General features: G+C 39.6%; 2 protein-coding genes across 2 annotated transcripts; both read right to left on the bottom strand.

Annotated features, from left to right (window-relative positions):
• Positions 1-132: 132 nt before the first annotated feature.
• On the bottom strand, positions 133-7306 carry LOC311255708 (olfactory receptor 4B13-like; the record flags this gene model as incomplete). The annotated part of the gene is made up of 5 exons (XM_084350357.1): positions 133-141; positions 478-1120; positions 4631-4763; positions 6543-6783; positions 7163-7306. 5 exons carry the CDS (start codon positions 7304-7306, stop codon positions 133-135), a joined length of 1170 nt encoding a protein of 389 aa, XP_084206483.1.
• A 3394-nt stretch (positions 7307-10700) lies between these two features.
• LOC311255709 (olfactory receptor 5P64-like) lies at positions 10701-12573 on the bottom strand (the record flags this gene model as incomplete). Its single annotated transcript, XM_084350358.1, has 2 exons — positions 10701-10719; positions 11651-12573. 2 exons carry the CDS (start codon positions 12571-12573, stop codon positions 10701-10703), a joined length of 942 nt encoding a protein of 313 aa, XP_084206484.1.
• Positions 12574-13932: the final 1359 nt, after the last annotated feature.

The following is a 13932-nucleotide window of genomic DNA, read 5'->3' on the forward strand; positions in this document are numbered from 1 at the left end:
AGACTCAGTAATTGGTTGTTGGTGTTATGTTGGAGGACCAACAATCAATTGTACACCAACCCTAGGTGTCAGTATTTAGGATATGGGATATATTTGGGAATGAGACTATTAACTATCTTTCACCAGAATCACCTACTGCACCTTCAATAAACACTCACATGAATCTTAGATCGAAGTAAAATCTAAGTTATTGCAAGCATAGTACATCTCTCTGTAGCAACTGAATGACAACTTAACAACGTAAACATTCAAATTTATTTTGAGGGAGAAATTTATTTTGCTCTGACTTATTAATAAAAGTATTCACATTTAATAAACAATCATTATCATGATGTCAGTACTTCCATCTTTTCAGTTTTCATATGAGAAAAAAAAATTATATACAGTATTACATGATATTACAGTACTTTACATTTTACCAAAGACAAGACGTTTACATAATGTACGTATTTTTGACATTTTCAGTCCATAAAGTACAGGGTTAAAGAGCGGTTGGCAAGAAAGAAAGTATACTGACAAAATAATGCGCAACATGTTTGGTACACTGTTCATATTAAATCTGCTTTGTAAAACTTCAAAGAAACAGCCAAAAGAGAAGTTGAGCAGAGAAGCCAGGTGAGGTGAGCAGGTGCTGACGGCTTTCTGTCTCGTCTGTTTGGAGCCGGAGAAACAAACTATAAGGATCTTTAAATAACTATAAAAAATTAAAGTTAAAACGCTAACTATTATGGTAAATGTGTAAACAAGTCCATAAATGTTGTTGACTGTGGTGTCGGAGCAGGCCAGTTTGATGATAGAGAAGTTATCACAGTACACTTTGTTAATGACGTTCCCACACAGCTGTAAAGGAGCGCTCAAAGCTACCATCACAGCAACTTCAACAAACGGGTACAACCATACCAAAGCAATGAGCATGGAAACCTTTTGAGATGTCATGCGTGTGTTATATTGTAGAGGATAACAGATAGCAAGATATCTGTCATAAGACATGACGGATAAGTTACAAAATTGAACATTTGCGTATGTATACAGACAGAAAATCTGCAGGAAACAAAGAGAAGCAGAAACAGTGTGAATGTCAGAGAGAATCTGAGTCAGAAGGAACGGAAAGAAACCTGCACTACCAACCAGTTCATTTACAAACAGACTGCACAGGAACATGTACATAGGTTCATGTAAGCTCCTGTTCATACAGATAACCACAATGAGCAGCAGGTTGGAACAAATGATTAAAATATGTAATAACATAACAATTATGAAAAGTAAATACCTGATCATCCCAGTGTCACAGTAGGCAGCAAGTATGAAATAAGAAACGCGTGTAGAGTTTACCATGATTCTGCTTTTAGTTCACAGCACATCACACATCACATTAAACTCTGTCTAGTTTTAATAATGTGATTAAGAATCAAAAGTATCCTTATTGTGGACAAAAAGCACTTTTAATACATAAAGAATATACAACAAATAATCAAGCAATTACATTAAAATATAAAAAATTCATATGAAAAAATCAGCTTAACTTGTTAAACTAGTATGAAAGTCGGTGTTATGCGTCACTGATAGTTTATTTCCACAGTTCGACACTGTATGAATCCTAAAGATTACCTGCACCACGTCCCTCCTCACTGAGATGAGTCTGCTTCAGCTTCTTTTAAAGTTTCCACAACAGCAGTAATGATGTCAGACTGCTGTCAGCACTATTCCAGCTCTGCACGCTGTTTTCACATGTTAACTACTTTTGCCCTTTCCTCCCTCCCTTCTCGTCCCCGGATTCATAGTCCTGGTCAGAGCCGCTGTAAATTACCTTCATATATTATCCCCTGTCTTCAAACTGGCCCCTGTCAGTGTCAGAGGCTGTGTTCAGTCCCAGTCAGATGTCCAGCTTCTTTCACTGGGGGGCTTCTGAGGCCCGCTGCCTGGACTGCTCCCGTGATTCAAGGTCGCAGTCCATGCAGACTCAAGTCAGGTACTGTGAGCACGTAGGTGCAAGGCCAAAGAGCAAATAAGTTGTAGATGTGATGGAGCTATAATAATGCTACACAGAATCAACATTAGGTTCAACAAAGTGAAAACTAGTGGAGATATTAATGTTTGAAGTTATTTTGATTAATTTGATGAATGTAAACATTCTGCAGCAACTATTTAAATGAATACATGTTGTAAATGATCATTTGGGTTTCTTGGATGTTCAGGACACATTTCAACACAGTCCAGTAAAAAATAAGCAGCTGGTGAGAATGAGAATTACAAAGAATCAATAAAATTATGACATTTAGCTCAGAAATTCAGAGCTAAAAACGTATTTGGAGTACAGCTGTAGGATTTCACAAGATGCCATAAATTAATATGAGTTTTTGTACGATTTGTTTTCCAAAAAATTCAAGACATGAACTCAGAGGTCCTTGAGTTGGTATGGAACGACCCATCACAGATATACAATATTTACTCGAAAAATCATTGATTGTAATCAGCCTGTGATTGGTTTAAATACTACTTACAACTTAAAAGAAATAGTAACATTTCCTTTAGTGGTAAATGGTCTAAATTTTACTTGACACTGGCAAATGAGTTTGGCTAGATATTATAGCAGAAATAATTACTGAAAGAGTACTATGTTGAGAACTTTATAAAGTATCTTACAAGAGATTTGATCGGTGTAGTTTATAACTTACCAAAGACGACACGTTTACATAATGTACGTATTTCTGACATTTTCAGTCCATAAAGTACAGCGTTAAAGAGCGGGTGGCGAGTGAGAAATATAACGACAAAACAATGCGCAACATGTTTGGTACACTGTTCATATTAAATCTGCTTTGTCAAACGTCAAAGAAACAACCAAAAGAGAAGTTGAGCAGAGAAGCCAGGTGAGGTGAGCAGGTGCTGACGGCTTTCTGTCTCGTCTGTTTGGAGCTGGAGAAACACACTATAAGGATCCTCATGTACGTGTAGAGAATTATTATAACTATAAGAGAAAAGATGACTGTAAACATGTAAGCAAGTCCATAAATGTTGTTGACTGTGGTGTCGGAGCAAGTCAGTTTGACGATAGAGAAGTTATCACAGTGCACTTTGTTAGTGACGTTCCCACACAGCTGTAAAGGAGCGCTCAAAGCTACAGTGACAGCAACTTCAATAAATGGGTACAACCAAAGCTTAGGGTTAAATAACATCAGGACTGTTTCTCGTTCCTGTCCCTCTCCGCCTTTGTCCTCTTATCAGCTGATTAGAGACATTTACTGTTTTGCAGCCAATCGTATCTTTGCTATTCTCCTCTCTTGCTGTCAGCTGTTTGTAATGCTTCATGGAAAATTGCACTCACTGTAAAGCTTTATGGATATGTTTGTGATATATGTTTTGTGAATCAGAGATACTCCATATGCTGTTAACCTCTTAAGTAACATCATATTAGCTCATCATTACCCCGTATTTATTAAGCAGCCTGCTCGGTAATATCCATCAACCTTTACAGGTGTTGAGCCAGGTAACACCATCAAGTCAACAATGAATTCTGCTCAAGAATACTTTAATTTAGCTTTGTACAACAATGACATAATGACAATGTGCTTAAACTATTTTGAGAATGTTTCAATTTTCATAGAAGAAAAAAATGTCTTATATTTTATCATATTTTTAAGTTGATATTTTTGTGCAGAGGAGTGTGTGTTGATACACTTCAAAACATACACAGGCTTTTCATTTTAGACTCTCCGCCTAAGTCATATTCATTACTATCTTCATTAATTATTAAATATGTGACTGTAATTATATTTCAGTACACCACACTACATATTATCCAGTCAAACATTGTCAGGAATGTTACATGTTCCATCTTTTTCTAAAATATGCAGATATTTCAATGCAAAATATAAATGATTCATTGCTGCTTTTTTATGTTAATGTCAGATCTCTGTGAGCAGTCAACATTTTATAACAGCAGAGAATTTTACATGTATTTCGTATTTTGGATATTTGCAGTCCGTACATGATCGGATTCAAAAGTGGCTGAATGATTACAAAATACAGAGACAGAATGATTCGCAGCACACTGGGTACACTGGTCATATCAAGTCTAGTCTGAATTATTTCAAAGAAACACCCAAAAGAAAAATTCAGAAGAGACACGAGGTGAGGTGTGCAGGTACTGACAGCTTTCTGTCTGGTCTGTTTGGAGCCAGAAAAACAAATGTGAAGAATTTTCATGTAAGAGAAAATGATTGGAAACAGAGGGAGGATGACAGAGAGAACAACAGCAAACAATCCATAGATGTTATTCACTTTAGTGTCCGAACATGCCATCTTGATAATTAGGTAGTTACGACAGTACAAACTGTGTATAATGTTTCCACACAGTTCCAAACGTAATGCTAAGGATAGAGTAATCAAGAATTTCACAAACGAATACAACCATATCACAATTATAAATATAAACACCTTGTTTAATGTCATACGTGTGTTATACTGTAGAGGACAGCAGATAGCAAGATATCTGTCATAAGACATGACGACTAAATTACATAATTCTATACTTGCATATGTGTACAAACAGTAAATCTGCAGGAAACAAAATGAAGCAGAAACAGTGTGAATGTCAGAGAGAATCTGAGTCAGAAGGAGCGGAAACAACCCTGAACTACCATACAGTTCATTTACAAACAGACTGCACAGGAACATGTACATAGGTTCATGTAAGCTCCTGTTCATACAGATAACCACAATGAGGGATGTGTTGGCAATAACAATAACAACATAAAGCAAAGCTGTTAACATAAAGTATAAATATCTTACGTTTCCAACCTGCAAATAAGCTCCAAGAATAAAATAAGATAAAGTTGATGAAGTTGAATTCAACATCATCTTTAAAAGGGACCTAATTATTGTTAAAATTTCCTCTTTTATATCCAACAAATTAACAAATTAGCAGTTTGCCTCAAAGACATCATTTAAAAAAGCAATAACATTGTAATACTTCTGGATTTTTCCTTGAAAATGATCGACATGACAAAGTTTAAAGAAGCACAAACATGCCAAACTTAGAGTTCACTTCCAACACGGTCACATTACACAGCATGCGTCAGCTGCTGGTGCTGCTGCTTTATATTCACACCGACGAGCCAGCCCCACCTTATCATCAATGCCCAATACCTGTTTATAGACCGACATGTTAATGATTGATTTACTGTATTAGCAACGTCAAACAAATTTTTCTTTTTTCTTTTTTATTTAGTGATGCAAGACATAACAATTGAGACAAGAGAAGACGCAGCTAGAGAAGAGAAAAAAAAGATATCATTTCTCAACCCTTTTTTTTTTTTTTTTACCCCTTTTTCACTTTTTCCCGCCCAGATGTCATTATCAGCTCAACAGCATCGTTTGTCTTTGACTTGTCTGCTACAAATCGTTGTTGAAACTGAAATCTCTTAAATGGTCTGACAACACTGTGGTTAAAAGGAATAACCAAATAAGCAACATTACTGTATTTAACTATTTTACCTTAAAATAACAGTTTCAAAATCATTTTAATTCTACGTTGACTCATGATAGTATCTGTCTCAGCTGCTCCACCCGACTATTGCATTTTCCTGAACTATGTGAACTTCATTGTGCGGGTAGGATCACAGTACATAATGCTTTCTGCAGTACGTCACTGCATTAGCTGTCTGTTGTGTGCGTGCGTCTAGCCTCCAGATAGGTCTTAAAGAGGTCTACAGACAACAGAACATAGTGTTAGGAGGACAGTAAAATGCTAACAAAAAGGCTCGAGTGCAGAATTGTTTTATTCCTGCTAATTGGTAAAGTTTGGGCTGTTGCTCCCAAACTCATAAGCCAGCGACATGAATCAGTTTTAAGTCTCTCAACCAGAGAAGATCCCCTTCAAGGCTGACGACTGGCCGAAGTGTAAGATTTTGCATTACATCTGGATTATAAACTCAAGTGGATAAAAAGCAAGTGTTGATCGCACACTGACCTACACCATGGGAGAGGAGGCAGAGGACATACTGGTCTCCCTCCACCTAAGCCTCGAGGAAGTAGTTAAAAGAAAGTTTGACAGTCACTTCATGGCGAGGAGAAACGTGATCTTTGAGAGGTCAAAGAAATGAGCGAGTTGGCTGAGGAAATGGGTGAGAGACAGATTTTTCGTGGGTCTGAGTGATAAATGTAAAGATAAACACTAAAGAAGCAACAAGAAATGCTCATGACTAATTTTAGTGGATGTCTCCAACATGAACCTGCACACGCAGCAGTGCGACAGCAAGCATCCAACAGAAAGACACCAAAGATAGCAAAAGATGTGGAGACACAGAGGACATAGTCTGCCACAAAGTCCAGCAAAGGGAGACTGTGTGCAATTGCTGCAAACAAAAGGGACATTATGCGAGAGTTTTCTAAACAACAAATTGTTCTGAAGTACACAAAGCTACAGTGATTGAGGACGCTGAAGACAGAAGTACATTCCTTGGCTCTCTGTCAGCTGACGTAGAGGCCACTACATGGATGACAGACACAGTGTTCAAATTAAACACTGTGATAGATGTTACCACAGTCCCAGTTCAACTGGAGCCAGTTGGGACACCTCTGAAGGCCAGAAAGGCAAAGAACTGGTGTTGGCCGGGCCGTCAAGATAGAACGAGGAGCAGGTGTCAGCCAGACCACCGACAGGAAACAGAAGCACATTTCAGCTGACCATTGTCCATCCCTGCCGGGACCCACAATGCACAAGCAGACAGGACTGTGGGTGTCCAGCATCTGAATAGAGAGGATGTGGACAGGGGCCATCAACTGGGTGGCAGAGAGGCACAACATTAGCAGGAACCATACTTCCTTTGGGGTGGCACTCAGACGGTGAGTCCAGGGTATCTGACAGGGAAATGGTTGGTGGCTCTGTGTTAAACAGATGTTCAACTGGCTGAAGACTGTGTGGTTCTAGAGCAAGGTCTAATAGGAAAGACACCAGGGAGCTAGATGTGATCAGCTCCTCAGAAGTCTTGTCTTCTTGTGGGGGCCTCCTTCAACTGAGTCTTCATTAACCGGGCCCCCCTAAAAAGGGTCCAGGGGATCATCAGATTAAGAACTGGCTGGAGGCTAGCAGGTTGGTGGTTAGCTGAATTAGGGCAGGACAGCTGCAGACAAACCCGAGCTTAACTGGCAGGGATGCAACCGTGTTGCTTGCAGACTGGTGCAGATAACTGGGGACCTGGGGCTCAGGCTTGAGCTGAGAGCTGGGGACCTGGGGCTCAGGCTTGGCCGGTTCTATGCTTAACACAGCATGGGGGCCATCAGAGGAGTCCAGAATGGCCAGCATATTCTTTCTAAGATTTACTTTGTCCCGGACAAAAGGTCAGCCATGCCTGGAGCTCCCAAAACACAGGGCTTAAGTAAAGTGTTATTTCAAAACGGTTATGGCCCTCAGCCTTTCCTTAATGTCCTTGTTACTGTTTATACAAACAGTAACTCAAAACCTTTGGTCTAAACATGAGTTGACGTTAATAGTTTGACTTCTGACACTTGAACTTTTTTTTTCCAGTTTTATGTGACAATATAAAAGATTTTAGGACTTTTGACCCCTACTGTTAGTGACACACAGGTTGCTGCTGGGATTCATCCAACTATATAATGTCTTAATATCACCACCCTGAGAGCCAAGAGGTGTCTCTAAGAGCCACAGCTTGTCTGCAAAACTCTACATCTACATTAATTACCTAGCATTACTGTCCGATTAATCTGAAACCCCTGAGCTGGAGGCTAGCAGGTTGGTGGTTAGCTGAATTAGGGCAGGACAGCTGCAGACAAACCCGAGCTTAACTGGCAGGGATGCAACCGTGTTGCTTGCAGACTGGTCCCACACACGAACATGGACACACATTAGACCTCGTCCTGTCATGGTTTGTCTGTATCAAACATGGAAATCTGTGACAATGCGTTTTCGATCATTTGTCTGTATTGTTCAAAGCTGCTTTCTCTTGTGCTGCAGTTAAATCTGACGCTCCTGCTCGCAGCCGTAGGATTATTAACCTTGTCACTGCCGGTCAGTTCTCTGCTGCCTTCAACCAGCTCTGTGTTCCCTCTGGCTTAACATCTGCAAACACGGAGGTGCTCAGTTCTTGGTTTCTTGTCAAACCTTATTGAGGCAAATTGTCACAACCCACGTGTGTTATTTAAAACCATTGAGTCTGTTCTTGATCCCCCTCAGCCTGCGTGCACAGAGGAATCCCCTGAAATATGCAATAGCTTCCTGCATTTCTTCATTGATAAGGTTGCTACTGCAAGGGCTCTCATCACTACTCCTGCATCTGACCCCTCTGATCCTGTTCCCTGCTCAGCTGTGTTTGAGCTGTTTGAGCCTGTGTCTCTGATGGCTTTAGAAGATGTGGTTGGCCAGATTAAGCCATCAAGGCTCTCCCTGTGACACTGTCCCGCCTCACTTTTTTAAAGAGGTTTTCCCTAGTATAGGGCAGTCGGTTCTGGCTATTATTAACAGCAGTCTGTGTTCTGGTGCTGTTTCCCAAAGTTTTAAACATGCTGTGGTGCAACCCCTGCTTAAGAAACCTGGCCTTGATCGTGGTATTTAAGCCAATTATAGACCTATCTCCAAGCTTCCTTTTATTTCAAAAATCCTGGAAAAAGTTGTCCATGCTCAGTTGAAGTCTTTCCTGGATGAGCATGATGTCCTGGAGGTCTTCCAGTCTGGTTTTAAAACATGGCATAGTACGGAGTCAGCTTTATTAAGAGTTTTCAGTGAAATCGTCCTGGCGAATGACTCTGGAGACTATGTGATCCTTGTCCTGCTAGACCTAACTGCGGCGTTTGATACTGTGGACCACAATATCTTAGTGTCTCGGTTGCAGCACCTAGTGGGCATTTGTGGTATTGCCCTAGATTGGTTCAGATCCTATCTTGCAGGAAGAACTATGTGCATAAGCCTTGGTGGTTCTGAGTCCCGCTCTGCTCCGCTGTCATACAGGGTTCCACAGGGTTCAATTTTAGGGCCCCTGCTGTTCTCAGTATATCTGCTTCCCCTGCGTTCCATCCTGAGAAAGCATGGTATCTCCTTTCATTGTTACGCTGACGACAGTCAGATTTATGTGCCGCTGAAGAAGAAATATGCCTTCTGCCTGAAACCACTTCTGTTATGTCTTGAAGACATTAAAGCCTGGATGTCACTGAACTTTTTAAATTTTAATGAAAAGAAAACAGAAGTGATGGTGTTTGGCCCGAGTGGCTCTTGTGAACCCCCCCCCCCCCGTTGATTTGGGCCCTTTGGCACAGTATATGAAGCCAACAGTCTCAAACTTGGGTTTTAAGATGGACAGTGATTTTAAATTGGATCGGCAAATTGGTGCAGTTGTTAAGTCCAGCATCTTTCACCTTAGGCGGCTGGCAAAGGTGAAGCCCTTTATTGCACAAAAGCACTTTGAAACAGTAATCCACGCCTTCATTACATCTCGGCTGGATTACTACAATGCACTTTTCTTTGGAGTCAGCCAGTCCTCCCTCACACGTCTCCAGTTAGTCCAGAACGCTGCTGCTCGCCTCTTAACCGGAGTACGTAAGAGGGAGCACATTACTCCCATTCTGGCTTCCCTCCACTGGCTGCCTGTGCATTTTAGAGTTCATTTTAAGATTCTTTTATTTGCTTTTAAATCTTTAAATGGTCTTGCCCCACCTTACCTCTCTGAGCTGCTCCATCCCTACGCTCCTGCCCGGTGCCTCAGGTCAGCTGACCAGCTGCTCCTGGAGGTACCGAGGTCTAAGCAGAAGCTCAGAGGGGATAGAGCTTTCTCCACTGCCGGTCCCAAACTTTGGAACGACCTCCCACTGCACATACGACAAGCCCCCTCACTGTCCATTTTTAAAACTCATCTTAAAACCCATTTTTATTCTTTGGCTTTCAAGCCAACCTCTGCTCTTTTTTTAGTGTTTTATCGTTTTAACTTTATTACTGTTTTTTGTTTTTATTGTTTTTATATTGTTTTATGTTTGATGTTTTATGTTGTATTTTCTCATTTATATACAGCAACAAACAAACTATGATAACATATAGTCAATCATAGTTCAGTCGCAAAAAATGTTTAGGTCATTTGTGTTTTTATGTCCTGAACACATACCTCAAGTTAATTTATTCATTTAATTTGAATTCATTGAGTGTTAGACGACGGTAACACCTAAAACAGGGATCGACAAGGTTTTCTAAGAAATTGGATGGTGGGCCAGAACAGGCTGTTTTTTCAAGCAGGATCAAGCAGATGCTGCTTTTATTTTATTTTATTCTATTTGATTTATTTATATATTTAGTTTTTGTATTTGTTTTCATAAAAAGAAACATAATTTGCTTTGTTACTGTTCATATGTGTAGCACAGTGGCTCATAGGGCTGAGTATTGTCAAGAACTTTTTTTTTTTTCCAAACCAAACATGGCATGGCAGCATGTCTTAATATCACCACCCTGAGAGCCAAGAGGTGTCTCTAAGAGCCACAGCTTGTCTGCAAAACTCTACATCTACATTAATTACCTAGCATTACTGTCCGATTAATCTGAAACCCCTGAGCTGGAGGCTCAGAACTTTACCAAATAAAGGCTCTAAATTTAGTTTGATTTTTGTTTTTGTGCAGATAAGCAAAGAAAAATAATTCAAAAAATCTGATTATCAAAATCATCTGGCTGGCCAGATATTAATGCTGGCGTGCCAAGCGAGCCGTCAGTTGCCGACCACTGACCTAAAGGAAGCATATATGAGGTGAGAGTTACTGTTGAGAATGACATATAGTGTCTACATGGAGCTGGACCAATGACCAATATCTCAGTTTTATCTGAATTTAGGAGCAGGAAATTATGTCACATCTAGTTTTTCCAAGCAGGCCTCTTAATTAGTAATCTGGGAATGATCGTCTGCTTTTACAGTCACATACAGCTGAGTATCATCAGAGTAGGAAACAACCTCAAAGACTGCAAATATGTCAGACTAATAACTTTATTATTCTCAGCTGAACTAGCCATGAGTACAGTGTACAATTTTGAGTGCATTACAGTTTATTCACAGACTCAGAAGAAGTTAGATGTGATGGGAGTGCTCACAGACTCAGACCAGCAGCAGCATTCAGAGAACGTATGCCTCACATAAACACAGGACAGAGCAGGAGGTCTTTACAAGTCAGAAATGTGAAAAGCGTGATGTGACAGCATTAAAAATGTTTAACATTTCACTGACTTACTGTAGGAGTCTGCACGATACTGCACAAGATCTTCATCAGGGTGTAATAGTGCCATTACTACTACTTGTACAGTATTGACAGTACCTTCTTTATACAAATGCAGTTAATGTGGATATACAAAAAACAAGAACAACAAGAAAACATTATTCTATATCGTTTGACATTAACAACATTGTCTGTTTTCAAGTTTGATGATGATTCAAAAGGATGTTTAAAAGGTATTTACACACACAGAGTTGATTCAGGAATCTGCTGTTGTTAAAGAAAAAAATGCCATTTAAAGATTCAAAGCAACCTATAATTCAACGCTTAAAATTCTCACATAAGATACACACCTTTTATAGACACCATTATTGTTGACATCACTATTTTGTAAACATTTGTTCTTCTTATTTAAGAGAAGAGAAACTTTACATGGCTTCAAAAAGTAACTCACATTCTACTAAAGACAAGATTTTTACAAATGATGCGTATTTTAGTCAAATTCAGTCCATAAACTACAGGGTTGAATAGCGGTTGGCAAGTCAGAAAGTATAGTGACAAAATAATGCGCAATATGTTGGGAACTCTGCTCATATTAAACCTGCTCTGTACAATTTCAAAGAAACACCCAAAAGAAAAGTTCAGCAGCGAAGCAATATGGGGTGTGCAGGTACTGAGAGCTTTCTGTCTCGTCTGTTTAGAGCCGGAGAAACAAACTCTGAGAATCCTAAAATATGTGTAAAGAATCAAAATTATAAGACCAAGTATCATGGTAAACGTGTAGGTCATTCCATAAATGTTATTTACTGATGTGTCATAGCAGGCCAGTCTGACGATTGTATAATTGTCACAGTACACTTTGTTAATGATGTTCCCACACAGCTGTAAAGAGGCACTCAAAGATATCAACACACCATCTTGAAGAACAGCTAATACCAATGCTGTAGCAATGAAGGCGACAACCTTTTTAGATGTCATACGTGAGTTATATTGCAGGGGAAAACAGATGGCAAGATATCTGTCATAAGACATGATGGCTATGGTAAAAAACTCCATATTTGCGTAAGAATACACACAGAAAATCTGCAGGAAACAAAGCGGAACAGAAACAGTGTGAACGTCAGAGAGAATCTGAAGCAGAAGGAGCGGAAACAACGCCGAACTACCAAACAGTCCATTTACAAACAGACTGCACAGGAACATGTACATAGGTTCATGTAAGCTCCTGTTCATACAGATAACCACAATGAGAAACACATTAGCACAAACTGTCAAACAATATATAAACATAATGATAACAAGACACAAGTACCTCAAAAGCCCGATGTCAGTGTAGGCACCGAGTGTGAAATATGAAACCTGTGAAGAGTTTATCATGATATCTTTAAAACTGTTTGCACGGCACAAACCCTTTGCAGAAATGATGGTACATTTTAGTAAAGTTCAAGAAAGTCCGATGTTGAATCTGCTCATTTCAGATCAGCATTAACACAAAGTGTCTGACTTTGTGTGAGTCCCTCCTGACTGAGCTTAAAGTCCGAGTCTGCTTCTTTTAAAGCGTTCAGGCTGCTCAGCGCTGAGTCATCATGATGACAGATCACTCCCACTGACACTGATGAAACTGTAGATCTGTGTTGGACTCTGGAAAACAAAGATTTAGAAATAGGAACTGAATCTTTCTGTCGAATCTCCTCACAGAGTCATTCTTAGTGTTTTGGTATCAGCAGTAACACCTAACTCTGACGGTTATCTTCATTTAAACTGAAGCCAAGGGACGGATTCATTACTCGGACAGGAATGAAGGTGGTGGCTCGTTTGTATTAACCATAAATCAGGACTGTGAATAGTACATTCACACATTTCTACTTAATTAAATGTTTATATTACTTTGAAATAAACTCATTAATTAGAGACCTCAGATATCTCATAGACTCTTGGACTTTTTCACCCTGTAAACAGCATTTACTCCTTAAAACTCCTAAATTCTGTTTCTAACAGTAAACTACTAGCCAACAGTGCGATACTGACTATGATCTAACTGTGCAATAATTCATAACAGCACCATTGTGTGCAATATTACAGGTCACCTATTCACCACTTGATATTGTAATTCACCAAATTGCTTTTTAATTTTTTTTATTTTTTCTATACAACATCATGCAATACTACTGTCCAAGTACTGGTACTGTAGTATTTGTTATACTGTAAATTATTGGCAATTATTATCTATATCAGTATTATTTAACATTATTTTCTCCCTGGGTCAACAGGGGGAAACTTCAGGGGCTCTGCCAAATTATCATTTGATAACATGTTAACAGTGTGTCTGAAAATACACATTAATATGAATCCCGTATATTATTAGTGATCCTGGAGAACGAACGGAGGACGGCAGATGAATGAACGGTATGAAAGGGATTGAACACCCTTACGCTACACTGATCGGGAAGGCCAGGGCATAAAATAGAATTATTACTAACAGAAGTTAGTTTGTTAAAACATCTTTAATGAGGGGAAATGTGTATCACATGCAGCAATCCCTCCAGCAGCAGAAATGATACGTGCGGCTCGCCACTGCTGTGCACATTTAAGCACAAGGAAGTTAAATACAAAGGAAAAAAAACTGAGCAGGCAAGATAGTGATGCTCTGGGCACAGGTGGGCACAAGTACATTGGCTCCAACACAACGTGGTCACTGTGCGTTAAAATGTCGGTCGGACCAACTGTGTTGATCAG

Source organism: Pagrus pagrus (assembly GCF_965226575.1).
Source record: "Pagrus pagrus genome assembly, chromosome: 4".
In the NCBI taxonomy this organism is placed as follows: Eukaryota; Metazoa; Chordata; class Actinopteri; order Spariformes; family Sparidae; genus Pagrus; species Pagrus pagrus.